The 19,505-nt window shown below is 41.6% G+C and overlaps 1 protein-coding gene across 3 annotated transcripts in view; it reads right to left on the reverse strand.

The window, feature by feature from the left end:
* LOC126484412 (E3 ubiquitin-protein ligase mib1) overlaps nucleotides 1-19,505 on the reverse strand; it is a 631,979-nt gene that overhangs the window by 216,784 nt on the left and 395,690 nt on the right. For all 3 annotated transcript variants that reach the window (XM_050107920.1, XM_050107919.1, XM_050107921.1), the window contains exon 11: nucleotides 13,325-13,476. In XM_050107920.1, the coding sequence (XP_049963877.1) occupies nucleotides 13,325-13,476 (152 nt within the window). The remainder of the gene's footprint in view (nucleotides 1-13,324; nucleotides 13,477-19,505) is intronic.

Consider the following 19,505-nt stretch of genomic DNA (forward strand, 5'->3'; position numbering starts at 1 on the left):
TGTAGCGCCTAGAACCGCACGGCCACTCCGGCCGGCCTGGGGCTGTAGACTTTATTACAAAATCCTCTCGCATTTCTAGCTCTGAATGTTTACCAATCCACTAAATCGAAGATTTAGCATTGGCTAGTGAGGAATACTGTGGTGTTTTACAGTTTATTTCCGTTCCACCGGCCGTGTGGCCGAGCGGTTCTAGGCGCTTCAGACTGGAACCGCGCGACCGCTACGGTCGCAGGTTCGAATCCTGCCTCGAGCATGGATGTGTGTGATGTCCTTAGGTTAGTTAGGTTTAAGTAGTTCTAAGTTCTAGAGGACTGATGACCTCAGAAGTTAAGTCCCATAGTGCTCAGAGCCATTTGAACCATTTCTGTTCCCTGCCACTGATAAGTATTAATTTGGCATTTCTGCCTGATTATTTTTTTGTTTCTATTCAACAGGACTTTCTCAATCGTTATGGTTTTGTTTCCTGTTTCAGAGTTTTAATTTTCAGTAGCAACCTAAGTTTCCTGGTTTATAAGTAACTACATTTCTTTTGAACAACTCGATAAATACCCTGCACTTAATCATGAGAAGGATATAATTGTAGATCGCTGAATCAAAATGGTAGTATTTATACTAATGATACAGAAAGATGTACTTGGCACACCCTAATGAAATATGCTTACCGTTGAGGTATTAAAATCACTGAGTGATTAACTATCCGTCGTTTAAAATACCGCACGTTCTGTGTAATTCCTCTAACACTGCGTTTATTGGGCTGTACACATTTTCAAACTCTCGGGATCAATTACATCAAAACTATAAATTTTATAATCTTCTACCCTTTTGCATAAATGGTCTTTTCTTTACCGAACCACGCGATAATGCATGTAACATAGTAGTCAAACAGACACATAATTCATTTCAACATTTTCAATATTCATAATGAACTTTGTACAATTTATCATATGAATTTTTAAAAAATCTGTTTTACAATACTAGTATAATAAAGCCTGTGGCAGTAAAAAAAATTCAAAAAAATAAAAAATGAAAAAAATTCCTTAATGTGAAGAGCCAGATGCGGATGTTAACCACGGTCCTCCTGAATACGACTTCAACGCTCTAAGCAAAGTACGGTAATAGGTTTCGAGAGTCAAGTTTGCATTATCATATGTAACTGTCTAAGACACCGTGAACTGTGCCGGCCGGAGTGTCCGAGCGGTTCTAGGCGCTGCAGTCTGGAACCGCGCGACCGCTACGGTCGCAGGTTCGAATCCTGCCTCGGGCATGGATGTGTGTGATGTCCTTAGGTTAGTTAGGTTTAACTAGTTCTAAGTTCTAGGGGACTGATGACCTTAGAAGTTAACTCCCATAGTGCTCAGAGCCATTTGAACCATTTAGCCCACCGTGAACTGCACTAATTGGCGCTACGTAATACATACAACTAGGCCGAGCGCCTGCGACATCGGCCACCCGCTAAAATGACTTGTTAAGGGGGCCCCGGGCCGAGTAGGTGTCAGCTTTGCCGGTCATACTGTACACGCAGACTCTCGTAGGCGGCCATCAGGCGGCCTCAACTGCGCAACACCGGGTCGCGGTGTACGAGGGGCGTTTGAAAAGCCCGTGCAAAAATAAAAACTACTTACCTGTTTGAGGTAAACCTTTATTATTTTTCGACATAGTCTCCTTTAAGCTTATACACTTAGCCCAACGATGTTCAAATTTGTTGATCCATTCCGAATAACAGGAACTGTCCAAGTCTGCAAAATAGCTATTAGTTGCTGCAATCATCTCCTCGTTTGAATAAAATCTTCGTCCCGCCAGCCATTTCTTCAAATTGGGGAACAAATAGTAGTCCGAGGGAGCCAAGTATGGAAAACAGGGGGGATGTGAAACGAGTTGGAATCCTATTTCCATTAACCACAACTGCTGAGGTGTGTGCTGGTGCATTGTGATGGAAAAGGACATTTTTGCGGTCCAATTGCCGGCGTTTTTCTTGCAGATCGGTTTTCAAACGGTCCAATAACGATGAATAATATGCACCTGCAATAGTTCTAAATTTTTTCAGATAGTCGATGAGGATTATCCCTTGCGAATCCCAAAAGACAGTCGCAATAACCTTTCCGGCCTAAGGAATGGTTCAAATGGCTCTGAGCACTATGGGACTTAATATCTGAGGTCATCAGTCCCCTATAACTTAGAACTACTTAAACCAAACTAACCTGAGGACATCACACACATCCATGCCCGAGGCAGGATTCGAACCTGCGACCGTAGCAGTCGCGCGGTTCCGGACTGAAGCACCAAGAACCGCTCGGCCACCGCGGCCGGCTGAAGGAATGGTCTTCGACTTTTTTGGTGCAGATTCTCCCTGGTAACCCATTGTTCAGGCTGTTGTTTGGTCTCAGGAGTACGAGGTTTAATCCACAGTGACGAAATGACGGTTAAAGTCCTGCGCATTCTTCCTGAACAGCCGCAAATCATCTTTGCAACACTTCACACGATTCAGTTTTTGATCAAGCGTGAGCAATCTCGGAATCCATCTTGCGGATAGCTTTCTCATGTCCAAATGTTTAGCAAAATATTATGTACCCATTCATTCAAGATGCCCACAACACTAGCAATCTCACGCACGTTAACTCTTCTGTCATCCACCACCATATCATGGATTTTATCAATGATTTCTGGAGTCGTAACCTCCACAGGGCGTCCAGAACGCTCAGCATCACTGGTGCCCATATGGCAACTCCGAAAAATTTGAAACCACTTATAAACTGTTCTAATCGAAGATGCAGAGTCACCATAATGTTTATCAAGCTCCTCTTTAGTCACCTGAGTCGTTTTGCCTTTCATAAAGTAATGTTTGATCACAACATGGAATTCTTTTTTGTCCATTTTTTGACAATCACTCGACTTCCTTGATTCACATGAATGCCAAACACAAAGAAATACACCAATATGGCTGAAACTTTGTGTCCGTTCTTTCCAAAGATGCTACTAACTAAACATGACCTCGATACGCGCCGGTGGTGCTACCTCTCGGACTTTGCACGGACTTTCCAAACGCCCCTCGTACACGGACCTAATTTCTTCTGCACGCCACGTGACTGGAAATAGACCGAGATGTACCCTGGAGCGGTCGTCCTCTACAGCCCCGCGCCGAGGCTCGGAAGGGTTCGCACCGAGCGAGCCGCCTGGGCACGAGCCGCGAGCTTCTGCTCACCGTCGGTCAGGTGGTCATTCCGGTGGCACCGTAGCAGCTACGGGGCAGTCCACCGTGAGCACATCTCTGAGACGTCGACCGACCCAGGAACAGCTTACGTCCGCGGCCATCCATTAAGGTTACATGGTTCTCGACGCCGCTCATCCAAGAAGCACCCGAGTAACTGTGCGTTGTTTTACTTTCCCAGCAATGCCGAACTTATGTCTTTCTCTACAGATGCTATTTTGTTGTATAACGGGGACACTAGTGTTTTTCATTCCTTATTGTGGGACTCAAAATCAGCCAGTAGATCAGTTTCTTTGTACGTCAGGAGGAACATTGTGTTAACAGTTTAGAGGTAACAAAATCCTTACAAGCGGCTTGGAAGTTTTTCTGTCCGTAGTTTGCGAACATAGCACTACGTGCCTGTAAACCCACAGAACTCGCCATTTTTAAAATTATTTTCACCGTCCTATCGTTGCCATAATACGATACAAGAACATACACAACATCTCCGCAAAAGACTACGCATTTTAAATCGAAAACCCCTGGTAAACGCAACGAGAGTAAGGGATGTCGATATCTTTACTTACAGCACTGCAGTACATAAACTGTTTAATGTCTTATCAATAGTCTAATTTTAATATTAATCGCTTGACCTTCGGTTAAACAGAATAATGAAACTACACCACGAGGATTCAACAATAACCTTGGTTCTCAGCTTGTCGTGTGAATTCTATGTAGATCAATTTGGAATTCAGATTTTGACATTTAAGACTCAATATCCACTTTGGATACCAGAAGTTTTTACTAAATTTTAAAGCAGGCAGTGCTTTACAGCATGAATGAACTTCAAAAGCGCCATCATGCAGTTCCGAAATATGCATTAGGGATAAAAAACATTCTGACTACTGTAAAAATAACCTAGATCATGTGACCATTATCTGGCCTAAATATTTCAACCCTACAGCCAACGCTGTCACAAGAAATTCAATGACGACAAGTAATATAATAACGAATCTGGTTACCGTCACTAGATGTTAGATAGATCACCCACGTCAAGAATGTTTAACAGACATAGAAAACACGAAGACAATGTTGTTAATACACATAGCACACAAGTTTCATTTCTTATTCAGTTCATTTTATGAATTAGTATAGTTAAATAATAATGAAGACGATCTCAACGGACGCTGTAGGTGGTTCAAGGTAGAGCTTTTCAGTTTCTCAAAACTTATATTTTCCACATTGAGACTCAACCTGACACACAGAAAAATTATATCTAACTATTTAAAAGAGGGTATCAACCAATCTACTGTTCTGGTGCTACTTTATTTTCTTCAAATGTTCCATTTTAAGTTCTACTATATAGTCGGGTTACTTCCATCACGCCAATACAGAAGTTTTGGGCTACGCTATAAACACACTGCTTAATTCTGTGCGCTTTTCACTACGTTGAACAACCACAGATATACCTCCATACTAAAAAGAAGATAACTTTTTTCTAACGTGTCTTCAACAAGTTCATCATAACAAAAAGGAATTACAGACATTGGCTGCGAGTAAGCATTGATTTAAATCAATGGGGAAAGTTGAAAATTTGTGCTGGACCGTGTATCGAACCCAGGTCTGCTGCTTACCAGGCAGATGCGCTGACCCTGTGTTATCCGGACACAGTGGTCACCGCAACTGCACGGACTACCGTAGCACGCCTCCCGTGAGACTTAAAATTCTTAACTTATCCACACACTACGAATGTAGTGATCCTTGCCCATTATCCCTATCACTCGTGGCATTTCGCCAATTCCCGTAAGTATTGGAGCATCGTGTTCATTTGCACTGAAGTAATGAATTGGTCGTCATCACATTAATCATTATAGCTGGAGTCATGCTCGCATCTGACAAGGCAGCAAAAGGGTGTGAGACGTGACCTTTTTAAAGAAACCGTCCCAACTTACTCAGTGAGGACCACCGAGACATTCCACGGTTTAGCCCGCTAGGAGGTGATAGAAAGCAGGAATCGATACGTGGAGAATGCATCGATCTTTTAATTTTTTCAATTGGATTGTAAGTGCTTAACAATTAACATTTCATATGTGAAAGCATGATATCCACCGATACATTACATATATTTATTAACTACTTATGAACATTACCAGCGTGTCGATGAAAACATTGTTGTAATCAAATATCAGCTTTGTTATCCTTTCTGTAAAGCGACTACAGTCTGACTGTCGAGTATATTGTCATGGTGGCATGTTGTTCCTCACTGCAACAGAAAAGTTGTTTCGCTAATCATTTCTTCGATCCTGGAAGCGGTGCAAAGCCACCTGGTGCCAGATCCTACTTGAATGGTTGTAGCAGTTGGGTTGATGCAACTATGCGCGGCCGGCCACTGACGAAGAGAAGGCGGCCCTGACGACAACATACCTCTTTTTTTTTTTTTTTTTTTTAATGGATCGGCGCGTCCATCGGAATGTCCTCTGATAAGCAGCCGTATCCATTGTTGCAACCGATACCTTCCTCAACTGAGGAACTGCAAGATTCCAGAATGAAATGGCTGGACAGACTGGTGGGACGTTTTTTATTATGGAGGTAAGAAAGATGTTACAATTAATGCGACTAATGTTTCAATCAACATAATGATTATACTGATATATAGTACATACAAACATGTTGTATTTTTCAGCTTTACATTACTCAATGTATGTAATCGTGTGCATTCAGTTTCTCAGGTTTTCTGCGTGTTACAATAATAATGATAACCTTTTCAAGAAAGAAGTATAAGTTTTTTAAATTTATTGTACCTCTGTAGTTCTTTAAACTACACTTCGTATGAAGGATTTTCAATGACCGTGTGCAGGACGTTGTGGCTATATTAGTCACATTGTTCAAGCTTAACTATTGCGTGCTTGTGTCGCTAAAACGAATGCAAAAGCTTACAAAAAATAAATCGTCAAAATTGAATATTTGTTCACGGTGGTAATTCGTAGCCCTATTAATTACAAATTTGCTCATCAGAAAGACCGAGCGTGAAGAACGAGATTTTGAATCAAACATTCGTCAATAAACTCAATGAAAATGGTATGTTTTAACACTACAGAGTGTCAGTATTTAAGCGCGGAACGTCTGTTGTAATGACATATGTATTTTGATCAGCGACAAGGACAATACGACAGCCAGCAATACTCTGCATCTCTGCAGCCTAGCATTTGCTTTCTCAAAGTGCCCTGAAATTTTTGGTCGATGTTAAATTTGGGGATTTAGTAATACTTGTCGAATAGATTTTCGCGGATTCTAGTTGGCCCTGAGCACTATGGGACTTAACATCTGAGGTCATCAGTCCCCTAGAACTTAGAACTACTTAAACCTAACCAGACTGACGCGCCTAGAGCCGCTCGGCCACTCAGGCCGGCCGCGGATTCTAGTTCTGAACTGCAGTTGCTGCTTGGTACTTGTAAAAATTTCGTGTAATGTTACATGCGATCAGGACCTACTTTCACACGTGTTTTCGCACTATGAATATTTTCCGCAGGACGTTTAGCTGACTTTAAAATTGCCTGCGATTATTTCACGGTGAACGACGCTTGGTCAGAACCGTATTTTACACAGTAATGCAACTTGAATTTGAGCATCGAACTGTTTACAAGCAGACAGGTCAGTAGATCTGTCGTCACATCACTAGACCTTACACAGATTTATTTATAATACTGTAAAGGTACTTTGTTAGGACACTTGTTTCCCGTCATCCTTATATTCCTGCCCGTAACTTAGTTGATTTTAGCGGCACTAATACAGTATTTTGGGCAATGCAACAGATGTGTGGCTGCCCCGTAGACACGTGAAAGGCTCTTGAACATCAAACAAAGTTTTATTTAGTCCAGGTTGTAGAGAGTGGGGAGGGAGGAACGGTCGCAACATATAGCACGGTGCAGAAAAAAAAAGAAGCAAACCCACTCAGCCTTTCCATAAGTCGTTAAGTACATATTATCACTACACTGATAAACAAACTGACAAGATTTTTACGTCTCGTAACGCATTTTTCATTCTCATTAAAATTTTAAAAGCAGTTTGCTCTATCTGGCCAGGGCGAGAATGAAACCATCCCTTCCACACACGGAGCCGGCCGGGGTGGCCGAGCGGTTCTAGGCGCTACAGTCTGGAACCGCGCGACCGCTACGGTCGCAGGTTCGAATCCTGCCTCGGGCATGGATGTGTGTGATGTCCTCAGGTTAGTTTGGTTTAAGTAGTTCTAAGTTCTAGGGGACTCATGACCTTAGACGTTAAGTCCCATAGTGCTCAGAGCCATTTGAACCACACACGGAAATATTTTCCTCTTTAGTTGATGTCAAATGGTGTCTTTCAAGGTATTACGTCAAGTATCGGAGTTTAAGTATGGTGACTGTTAACCTATTCAGATAAGACAAGCTTCAAGGCAGTATTATTACACTATGGGAAGAGAAATGTGTGTGTCAGTAGCAGCCGGATATTCTGCCCACCTGAAAGGGACTTACGAAAGAATGTCGCTCCTACAAAATATCCGTTATCGGGAATACAACTAACGTGATTTGAAAGTAATCGTATATTCTTGAAAATGAAAACAGCATGCAGCAGGAATAATGTTTTATCTGCATCTGAAATAGCAGGGACGGAAAGCACTACTACAGAAAGACGAAATGGTCGATTAGAGACATAATGCAGCCAGCAAGTAAAAACGTTCTTTTTGTAGCTATCGTTGAGCTTTAGTCTACAGTTTTTAGCACATTTGCACACTAACAGTACAGTACGGGAGAGAGTAAGCATTGCTTATATTTCAGGCAACGTTAATCAGAAACGACTCTGCGGCCTACAAAAGTTTACTCGCCAAAAAGTAACAGCGAGGCGCCACTGTTCATAATCAAGAAGAGCACACTATAAGTGGTTACTTCCTAAGGCAGAACGTGAACCGATATCCGGAATCTTAAATTCACTTCGATTTTCGTGTTAAATTTTAACTCTGCCGTAAACACAATCATCAATTTGACGTTATCAAGTTTATGATAGCACAGGGACGTTGAAAGTTTTGAAGTATGCTTATGGGACTACAGAAATGTAACAAAATTCGCGCCAACTTTGACGCCGATCTATACTTGGGTTGGAAAACGGCAAAAGTTTTTGATTACACTGTAACAGGTTTGGGAACTTTTCTGTGCGAGCAAGGTTATTTCCCGCTTCCGAAAGGCGACAAATAGTGACCGAAAATCATTTCTCTCCCGAATGTCTCCGTCAGACCGATGGCAACAAATATTCTGTTTTGGAGTAACCTAAATATCTTTGTATTAAATTTAGCGTAACAGGCAATGGCATAAAAAGACTGAAAAGTTATAATTACAATTAAATAAAGACTGAATCGGTACAAGAAATACAATGATATTCTTCGGAATTTTCGTCAAGAGTATATGCTCTTATACTTAGCGAACTGACACAAGAAACAAGATAATAATCGTTAAGTTACATGTAAAGCGCAATCCCTTAATTGATTACGAGCATTGGTACTACATTAAGTGTTCCAAGTTTTCAACAAGCGCAGATCATATATCACAAACTTCTGTATGCATTGAAACACTTGACGAATAACGTGAATTTTACGTAAATACTAACTTCCGCTCATCCCCAATGCAGTGATGTGATCCCCGTAATCAAGAGTTGTAAAGTGCTTTCTATTTGGTGATACGTGACTATAATAGCTGAAGAATTATCTTATTCACTTCAGAGCATACGCAACGGACATCTCTGTGTTTAAGCCTGATATAACCTTTTAAATAAACATATGTTTTAGATGTTAAACATAGTCCACATCCTTGGGGACCATTTGACTTTGGATCTGCGGAACGGGCATTAGCATATACATATTGTTTCTGTGACTACATAAAAGGCAATTTGCTCCGTTGTTAGACGCTTTTTGCTTACTTTATTTTCAAATCATCTTCAGCGACCTATAATACACATTTTGCTTCTTTTTACGCACATGTATTAGATGAGTAATGAAATGAACTGTTTCTGAACTTTTCCACGTTACAGTTTTAGTTTAAACACATTTTCGTACAAAAATTACACTAGGTTTTTAAGAGTTTTCGTAATTCTTGTGGTCCTTCTTACGATTTTACCGCGATGGTATTGTCTTTCCTTGTTCTACAGAATCCAGGATGTCCTATTCTTGACATTTTTTTGGGCATAAATGGATTAAATACATGTTTCAAATAAGACACTGGCGGAAACGTTCAGAGTAAGTAAGTGACTGAGTGTGTGTGTGTGTGTGTGTGTGTGTGTGTGTGTGTGTGTGTGTGTGGTACACAAACGACAAAAATAGGACAGTGTGGAGTGTACACATCAACCAAATTTAGTTCGAATGTCGCCCATGTATGAATAGGATCACATGGGAATGCAACGAGTAACCAGAAACTATATTGTAGAAACACGTCATGATCTATGAACACATATCTTACATACGAACATAATTCGAAATAACATATGTCGTGTATGCCCTTGAAGTCGTTCGGAAATAGAGGAAGCGGATGCGCTTGGCAGCCTTTTATTTAATCGCAGGGAGGAGATTTATACTCTAAACGACATTTATAATTATTTTCGCAACTAGGTAACAACAGAAAATACGTCAAATGCTGCTGCATTATGTATATTTGGTTTTATGACATGTTCTACGTCCCTGAGGATCTCCTCACTATCGAACTGTAAAACGAAAAGTAGACTATATCTTCTGTAAGGATTTTTGAGATATTGTTAGAATTTGATTACAAAGTAACCAAATTTGTAACTTTTGGAGGGGGTCTGAGAATTGAGATGTTGTGTTACAATCAATTCCTGGCCAAATACTGCCAAAAGCGCCTAGCTTGTATGGAAATATTGCCATTGTCACTGACTAGCAATAAACAACAAGGAACTAGAACAGCCATGTAGACACTAGCATCTCCTGTTAGAAACCACGGATTACGGATTCGTTACGCTCTGCTCTTCACAAGCAGAAAACACTAACGCTGAAACAATTGTCATTGTTTCAAATCGGAATATGCCACAGTTTTCCTGACCCAGAGTTTATGCATTCCGAGGAGCTACTAACATTTCGGCAGTTCAATAACAAGCAAATCTCTATACAGGCGCAGTAGAAATAAAATACATGCATGAGCAGAAGGATTGGACTACAACTTCAAGTTTCTGTTGTTCGCCTTTGTAAATGTATTTGTTACTACCTTTCGGACAAGAGTGGTAGAGTATAATGAAGAGGAAGGGAGGACGAAAGTTTCAAAAGGGCAAGAAGAGCGTCAAACAAGTTACAAAGAAATGTGTGGCGCTATATATTTGAATGAGGCACCTAGTCTATGCCTGTTAAATTGCAGTACTAGTCTGGAGGCCATGTATGACATTAGAAACTCCAGTCAGAAGCTTGTATACAATATGAACAATCATAGTGTTCGGATGAGAGTTTTTCGGGAGAAAAAAGGATGTTGCAAAGCATGAGATTAATATGCCCGCAAACCTATGTGATGCTGGCATGTAGTTTCTGCTTGTCTCTGTTTAAAAGGCGCGTTACACGAACGAACAACTGAACGATAAAATAAACTATACAAGGACACTTCAAGTGTACACTCTTCTACGATTCAGCATGGCAAATTCGCTAGGTTTTTTCTTTTTAATATATAAGTTTACTATAGAGATGCGATATATACTATCGATCTCCAGTATCAGTCATTTCTCGGGCTTTTATGACCCCAGATGTCAGTAATGAAAACAAAAACTTCTCTTTTTTGTAATGAGACAGCTTACGTGTGTGTGTAAGCCATCGTAAGCTTCGCATTACTTTTACACTGAATATTAAATCATACTCTTATTTGCTCAAACTGGTTTTAAATTTTCGAAGATGCTCTCCAACGCATACAGATTACTGCCCACGGAATTCTTATCGATGAAATTTCAGATTTACGACCGTGTTCCAAATAATGACGTAATTTCTGAAATTCTGGAGTGGCGAAGATCACCAGAAATTTTCCTCATTCACATCTCACCCTAGGCAGACCGTCGTACAAAAACGTAACTTGAGTAGGAAAAGAAATGCTTGGGAAAGATATACCAGAGGTTGCGTTCAGTATCGGAGATTTAGTATACATACTCAAAGACATACGCTGGAAGAACGTACTGAACCCTATCTGGAGGAAATATATCGCCCGCCTGATTGATAAGGAAGAATACTCTTTGACATTTAAATACGATGTTAGTAATGGCTGCTTGCGGGGTTTGCAGCCTGTGTTTGGGCACACTCGTTACCGCTAGTCAAATACACTGCTACGCCAAGCAGAGGACAATGGGGTACACACTATGCTGTTGTGGGGTTTTCAGCACGACATCCTGACTATATTAAGGCACCTTCTTTCTCGGACTAAATAATAAAAAATAGGCTGCTTTCTATTGATTTAAGGAAGCAAAAATTAGCACAGTAAGTTTATTGAATATTCCATCAATGAAACCAACAGAAATAAAGAATTAATGAAATTACCTGGCATACTAAAACTGCATATAGGTTCAAGACTCGAACCCGGAACCTTGTCTGCAGCAGGTAATGCTCTTAATGACTGAGCTATCCGGGTACGTGTCATGATTCGCGTTCACAGTTTTACTTCCGCTAGTACGCGTCTACTAACTTCCCCACAGTAGTAGCATTCCTGGAAGAAAGTATATTGCTGAGAAACGACTCAGTCACAGACAAAAGGACTGTTCCCAAATGGTAAATCCCTCTTTTGTGTCCGGACATGGACCATACCTGAACGTAACTGGCGGGAGGGCAACAACCAGCAGTGACTGTGGCAAAATACTCACAGCACATCATAGCCTGAAAGACAGTGCACAAGAAACAAGGAAATTATGAAGAAACCCATTAGCTATTCAATCAATTGGCCCAACGACGGAACAGCGAAGTGGAACTAGTACAAGAGGGCTAAAATAAATGGGTGGTACGCTGTGAAAAATGAAGTAATAGTTTCTGGTTCGTCGCCATGCGATCTGGAGACAGAAAAATGTAGCTGAGTCTATCTACACTCCTCATACGGCAAATACATTAAAGTGAAATACATTAAAGTGAACAGAAAATTAGTGCAAGGAGGTAAGACAATACATTATTTCATTGTACTATCAGTGTAAATCTACAATAAACATTAATAAGATAAAAGTGGTTGTAGTAGCAGCAACATATTACTGCTAGTAGCAGCGATTGATGTATTCACGACGGTGGTTTAGAGTTTAGTAGCTGGGTCACATAATTTCAGTGTCAGTAGACTAAGAAGCTGCATTCCACATTCTTTTTATCATAGCCAAATTAAAAACACGTAAGAACCGACAGAACATTCTCTGTGATTGGAAAAGGATGCCTGACCGGGAACAGGATTTGATTCTATAGAAACTGTACAGGGATTTGAGTGTACGTTGCTAATATAATGTTAAAATGGTAGTCATAAAAGTACATAAATAGAGCACACTGAGTATGGACAATACTCTAATTTTAAATTAAGATTTAGCGCAGAAAAAAATAAAATTGCAAATGTAATATTAATATGTTACACAAATTAAAAGTTGATGTGTAAAGTTCTGTTATTCTTTGGGAGAAATTGGATTATTATGAATGAATAAATAAATAAATGACATAAGGCAATATCAGTAAGACTGGCGATATTTAATTGGCAATGGGCAATGTTTACGATCAGGCTCCAAATTGGATGACTATATTTGCTTGATCGCCATTTCGTACTTCCCACTCATTGCTGATAGCAATTTCATTTGCAGTAGCTACGGAGCATTTTAGCGAGTTCTTACAGTACACATCTTCATCTACAACTACATGGATACTCTGCAAATCACTCTTAAGTGGCTGGCAGATGGTTCATCGAACCACCTTCGCAAATATTCTCTATTACTCCACTCTCGAACAACGTGCAGTAAGAAATGAACACACATCCTTCCGTGCGAGCTCTGATTTCCCTTAATTTACTGTGATGATCGTAGGTAGGCGTCAGCAAAACAGTATCATTTACTAATGTTGCTCGCCTTAATAGTTAGTCACTTAACTCCTATACTTTCAGCATCTACACGAATATTTAAGCATACCTTGGATTCCCGCGGAGCGCAGCGTGGTGCAGGGCGTTGAAGCCGTTGTTGTTGGTGAGCATGATGTCGGCGTTGTGGTCCAACAGCAGCGTCAGCATGTCGTCGCGCTTCTTCGATATAGCGTCGTGTAGAGGTGTATCGCCTTCCGAGTCCTTAAACATACCGAAAAACCTACCATGAGCTGATTTAATCAGGAGCGCAAATCGAGCCAAGAGTCTACTTCCTTCGCACAAAATTACGAATGGTGTGCTTCATCAGTTAGTATCAATAATTGCCGAACATCTTAATTACAGTATTTAAATGTAATGTTTGTTCCCTGTCCAGAAGTCACATTCACGCACTGAATTACGGACTACATGCTCACTTACCTGGATTGCGTGTCATGTCTCCAATGCGAATTGGACTCTACTGGCAGTAATATATATCTGAAGATAATTAGTTACATTTTCTCTTCGAATGAAATGAAATGATCGTATGGCATTACGGGCCAGGAGAGCCGACTGGAGTCGTCGCCACTTCGGCGACTTGCGCGTCTATAATAATGCCGTATGGCGTGGAGAAGGAAATAGATAATCTGTTAGATCACTATCAGTTTGTCTTTAGGAACGGTACAGCAACCACAGAGGCAGTTCTAAGTTGCGGTTGACAATGGAAGCAAGACTGAGGAAAAATCATGTCACATTCGTTGGATTCGTCGGCCTGGAAAAAGTGTTCGACAATGTCAAATAGCGTAAGATGCCCGAAATTCTTACAAAAATAGGAGTAAGCTATAGGGAAAGACGAGTAATGCACAGTATGTACAAGGACCAAGAGGGAATAGCACAGCTGGAAAACCAAGAAGTGTTCGGATTAAAAAGATTGTACGACAGGGATGTAGTCGTTCGCCCCTAATGTTCAATCTATACACCTAAAAAGCAATGACCAAAGTAAAAGAAAGGTTCGAGAGTGGGGTTAAAATTCAAGGTGACCTATATGAATGATCAGATTCGTTAAATCAGGGAAAGTGAAAAAGAATTATACGATATATTGAATAGAATGAACAGTGTATGGCTTGAGAGTAAATCGAAGAAATACGAAAGTAATGTGAAGTAGCAGAAATGAGAACAGCGAGAAACTTAACATCAGCATTGGTGATCACGAAATAGACGCAGTTAAGGAATTCTGTTACATGTGCACCAAAATAACCCATGACGGACAGAACAAGGACGACATAAACTGCAGACTAGCACTGGTAATAAGGGAATTCCCAGCCAACATAAGTCTACTAACCTCAAATATATATATTTATCGAACAAAATTTCTGAGAGGGTATGTTTGGAGCACATCATTGTACGGTAGTGAAACATAGATTGTGGGAAAACCGGGACAAACGAGAATCGAAGCATGTGAGATGAAAATTAGGTAGACAGATAAGATAAGGAGTGAGTAAATGCTTTCAAGAATCAACGAGGAAAGGAATTTATGGAAAACACTGACAAGAAGAAGAGACACAACAACAGGACACCTGTTAAGACATCGAGGAACAAATTCTATGTTGCTTGAGGGAACTATTGAGGGTAAAAACTGCTGAAGACAACACAGATTGGAATACATCCAGCAAATAATTGAGGACGTAGGCTGCAATTGCTTCTCTGAGATGAAAAGGTTGGCACAGGAAAGGACTTCGTGGCGAGCCGCACAAACCAGTCAGAACGCTGATGACTCAAAACAAAGAGCATGACGGCTTGATGGAATTCTTTCTATTGCACGCTACTTCGGCGACTTTCATGTTTTTGAGTCATCGGCAACCGGCAGTCCACCCAAGTACTAATAGTGCCCGGTGCTCCTAACGCTGCAGGGCGATTAGCTGTTTTCTCTTCGACCTGTAGGCTTGAAGTCAGATTTGTCCTCCAGTGTAGTATTGACCTTAGCGTTGTTTGAAATGAAATATTCGTATACAGTGTTGTCAAATATTGAAATAATGTCTTAAACATATTAGTTTGTTCAAGAGTTACTTAGTTTTCGTAATTGGTGCATCCAAAAGAGCTGATGCTGATCCACCTTTTGTAGACTAACGTTGTTGACAAGTTGCCCATCATGACTTTCAGGCAACAACAATGTCTGTCATGTCGACACCGACATCGAAACGCAACTAAAGTCACTTTGTAAAATCTGTCCAGTTGTGGAGCAGCAGTTCAAATGGTTCAAATGGCTCTGAGTACTATCGGACTTAACATCTGAGGTCATCAGTCCCCTAGAACTTAGAACTACTTAAACCTAACTAACCTAAGGACATCACACACATCCATGACCGAGACAGGATTCGAACCTGCGACCGTAGCTGTCGCGCGGTTCCAGAGTGAAGCGCCTAGAACCGCTCGGCCACAACGGCTGGTTGGAGCAGCTGTTACCGCCTATTCCTCAATTCCTTTTGATCGTCGCTTTATTCTTGATCGTTGTAAATAACCACAATGCAGAATGTAAGATGATGACAGACTTTAGGACGCTCGACCACTGACTCTTTTAGCACCCGTGGAATCGAACAGTCTCACTCACCCAGGAACCGTTGAGTTTCTCATTGCCCCGTCCTACAAATGTTGCGTAGTACAATGTTTTCTGCATTTACCAGCCAATTATTGCTCAGATCGAAAACGTGACAGATAAGTCGACTACTGGAGGTGTAACAACCTTGTACGCCCCATATAGATGTGTATGAGAGATGATCACGGAACTTTAGAATACTTGTTTAGAATACTTGCAAAACACCTGTAGTGTTAACTGAGCAAAGTCGTATATCGAGATAAACGACAATTCTACAGCCTCCATTATACAGGGTATTCCAAAGAGAGTCATCTGAATTCATAAGACCATATATTCAACATCAATGAATATAGGCATTTATGGTTTCTCACATCACAGTGGGTGAACATCGCGCTGGTACTCAAGGCCCACCTCAGCTACACGATTCGTGAACATTTCGAAAACTTCACTGACTTTCACATGAATAACACTACACGAAGACAGTCGGGGTACGTGCGGTCTTACGCGCCTTGTCACGGTTCGCGCGGCTCCCTCGTCGGAGGTCGAGTCCTCCCTTGGGCATGTGTGTGTGTGTGTGTGTGTGTGTGTGTGTGTGTGTGTGTTGTCGATAGCGTAAGTTAGTTTAAGTAGTGTGTAAGCCTAGGGACCGATGACCGATGACCTTAGCAGTTTGGTCCCATAGACCTTACCACAAATTTCCAATTTCACAGTCGGGGTACATATATTCCGTCCCGGGGGTAACGGGATGCTGGCCGTTGTGGCCGAGCGGTTCTAGGCGCTTCAGTCGGGAACCATGCGACCGCTACGGTCGCATGTTCTAATCCTGCCTCGGGCATGGATGTGTGTGATGTCCTTAGGTTAGTTAGGTTTAAGTAGTTCTAAGTTCTAGGGGACTCATGACCTCAGATATTAAGTCCCATAGTGCTCAGAGCCATTTGGTAACGGGGTGACGAAAGAAAGGGCATCCGGCCATCTCTTAGAGTACGCACGTCAAATCGTTATTTAACCATACCGACCCTGCACCGATGCGGCACAAAGCAGAAAAAGAATGAATATAGACACTTTGGGTAAACCTTAACTCAGGCAGCCAAGCCAAAAGTTAACCTTGCCGCCAGTTGTAAGTCGTCGGTTTCTGTGGTTACTGTTAGGGGTCCCTCTGATGCAGCTAGCACGCTCGCTAGCACATTCAGTAGGCATCCCGAAACTGGATACGCTCGAGATCCGGCTTTTTCTACTATTTAATTATTCAGAACAATGCAGCACCACCTGAATGTCAGAGCAGCCCTTAACAATCAGGTGCTTCAACGATGGATCGACCTAATCCACAATACGTGATTTTATTTTTAGATTTGACTGGGGGGAGGGAGGGGGGGGGGGGCGTGGTTGTAAAAGGCTACAGTTACAGGCCACCCCTTCCAACAACTTTGGGTCAACTGTGGCACTGCATAGCAACAGCAGTGAACGTAATAGCTGCAGACATGCCAGCGAAAAGTTTGTAGACATTTTGATGTTTCTCGTGCATTCGGTGGAGGGCACACTGAACATCTCAAAGGTAAATGAAAACTTCGCTTCTTCCGAAAATAAAACCGTTGTATTCCTATTCCGAAGTTAAAATTATGCCCAAGTTCTCGTCTTCATCATATAGTACTGTGAAATCGAATTAATCTTTTTAAAACACACTGCACATCTCGCATAGGGATGAAGACAACAACACGGGAGAAGTATTGGCGAGCACGAAGCTAGTATACACAAAGCAATTTTTCCGCTTTTCCATAAACGAATGGAACGGGACGAGAAGTCGTAAATATTGGCAAAAGATATTATTTGTTATGCACTAAACGACTGCTCTTGGAGAATATATGTAGATTTGCTTACAACTAGACACCGTACGACCGACAGTAAGCGCTGCGTGGAGTGCTCTGCGGATATTACGAAATATTTCACAGTAAACTAGGTTTGTACCCGTCTAGAGCAACTTTATCGAACCGAGAATTACTCAGCATGTAATTTTCTGCTTCAGTTCTCTTTTTTTATTTCACTGATGGACTGAAACAATGTACTTGTTCAAGGCTCCAGTTGATCTCTTTGCATTTCTACATCTACGTCTACATCTATATCTACATACATACTCCGAAAGCCGCCGTATGTTGCGTGGCGGACGGTACCCTATACTACCACTACTCATTTTCTTTCCTGTTTCCCTCGCAAATAGAGCGAGGAAAAAAAAACGACTTTACATACCTTCTTACAAGCCCTAATTTCTCGTATCTTATGCTTACGCAAGATATAGCTACACCGATAGCAGTATAATCTTTCTGCAGTCAGCTTCAAATACCGGTTCTCTACATTTTCTCAATAGTGGATACCCATTTGAGTTCACGAAACACATCCGTAATACTTGCGCGTTGTTCGCACCTACCGCTAAAACATCTAGCATCTCGCCTGTGAATTGCTCCGATGTCTTCCTTTAATCCGACCTGGTGCGGACCCCAAACACTCGAGCAGACTTCAAGAATAGGTCTCACTGGGGTCCTATATGCGGTGTCCTTTACAGATGAACCAAAAAATTCTCCCAATAAACCGAAGTCGACTATTCGCCTTCCCTACTACAATCCTCACGTGCTCGTTCGATTTCATATCGCTTTGCAACGTCACACCTAGATATTTAAACGACATAACTGTGTCAAGCAGGGCACAGCTAATGCTGTACCCGAATATTACTGGTTTGTTTTTCCTACTCATCTCCATTAACTTACATTTTTCTTCATTTAGACCTAGCTGCCGTTCATCAATTAGAAAATTTGTCTAAGTCATCTTGTATCCTCCTGCAGTTACTCAACTTCGACACCTTACCGTACACAACAGCATCATCAGCAAACAACCACACATTGCTGGCCAGCCTGTCCGCCAAATCATTTATGTATATAGATAATAATAGCAGTCCTTTCACACTTCCTGGCGCACTCCTGACGACACCCTTGCCTATGATGAATAGTTGCCGTCGAGGACAACATATTGGGTGCTATTACTTACCAAATCTTCGAGCCATTCATTTATCTGGAAACCTATTCCATATGCTCGTACCTTCGTTAGCAGACAGCAGCGGGGCACCGTGTCAAATGCTTTCCGAGAATTTAGAAATATGGAATCCGCCTGTTGCTCTCTCGCAGGACGTCACGCGAGAAAGGTGTAAGCTGATTTTTGCAGTTCTCAAGTAGGATACTTTTCAAGGCGCGATAATTTGGCCCGTTTCATGAAAGTTAATAACAGATATCTGACATGCTTAGACACACTAACAGAGATGGATACTATACGTAAATTGCAGGTTTTTGTATGAGACAGACGCTAAAGCAATTTTCCATCCCCGTGGAACGCATAGCGCTGTGGTAGCCGTCTGCAGACTGTGGAGTCCTCGGACTAAAAGACACTATCAGCTTGTATCCATGTACATTTGGCACAGACAGTTCTGGCTTAAAAAGTAGAGCGGAAGGTGAAAGTGAAGAACAATCACGTCAGGTACCACCGTAGAGGCGGAGTGGAAAATTGCAGTCACTTGTGCTTCAGACAGACATAGCTTTCGTTGCCGGCAGGGGACAGTGCCGCGTGCAAGAAAGCAAAATAATCCGTTAGCGAAGCCTGCGCAACGTAGGTAAGACGAAAG

The sequence above is a fragment of the Schistocerca serialis genome, chromosome 6 (assembly GCF_023864345.2).
Source record: "Schistocerca serialis cubense isolate TAMUIC-IGC-003099 chromosome 6, iqSchSeri2.2, whole genome shotgun sequence".
In the NCBI taxonomy this organism is placed as follows: Eukaryota; Metazoa; Arthropoda; class Insecta; order Orthoptera; family Acrididae; genus Schistocerca; species Schistocerca serialis.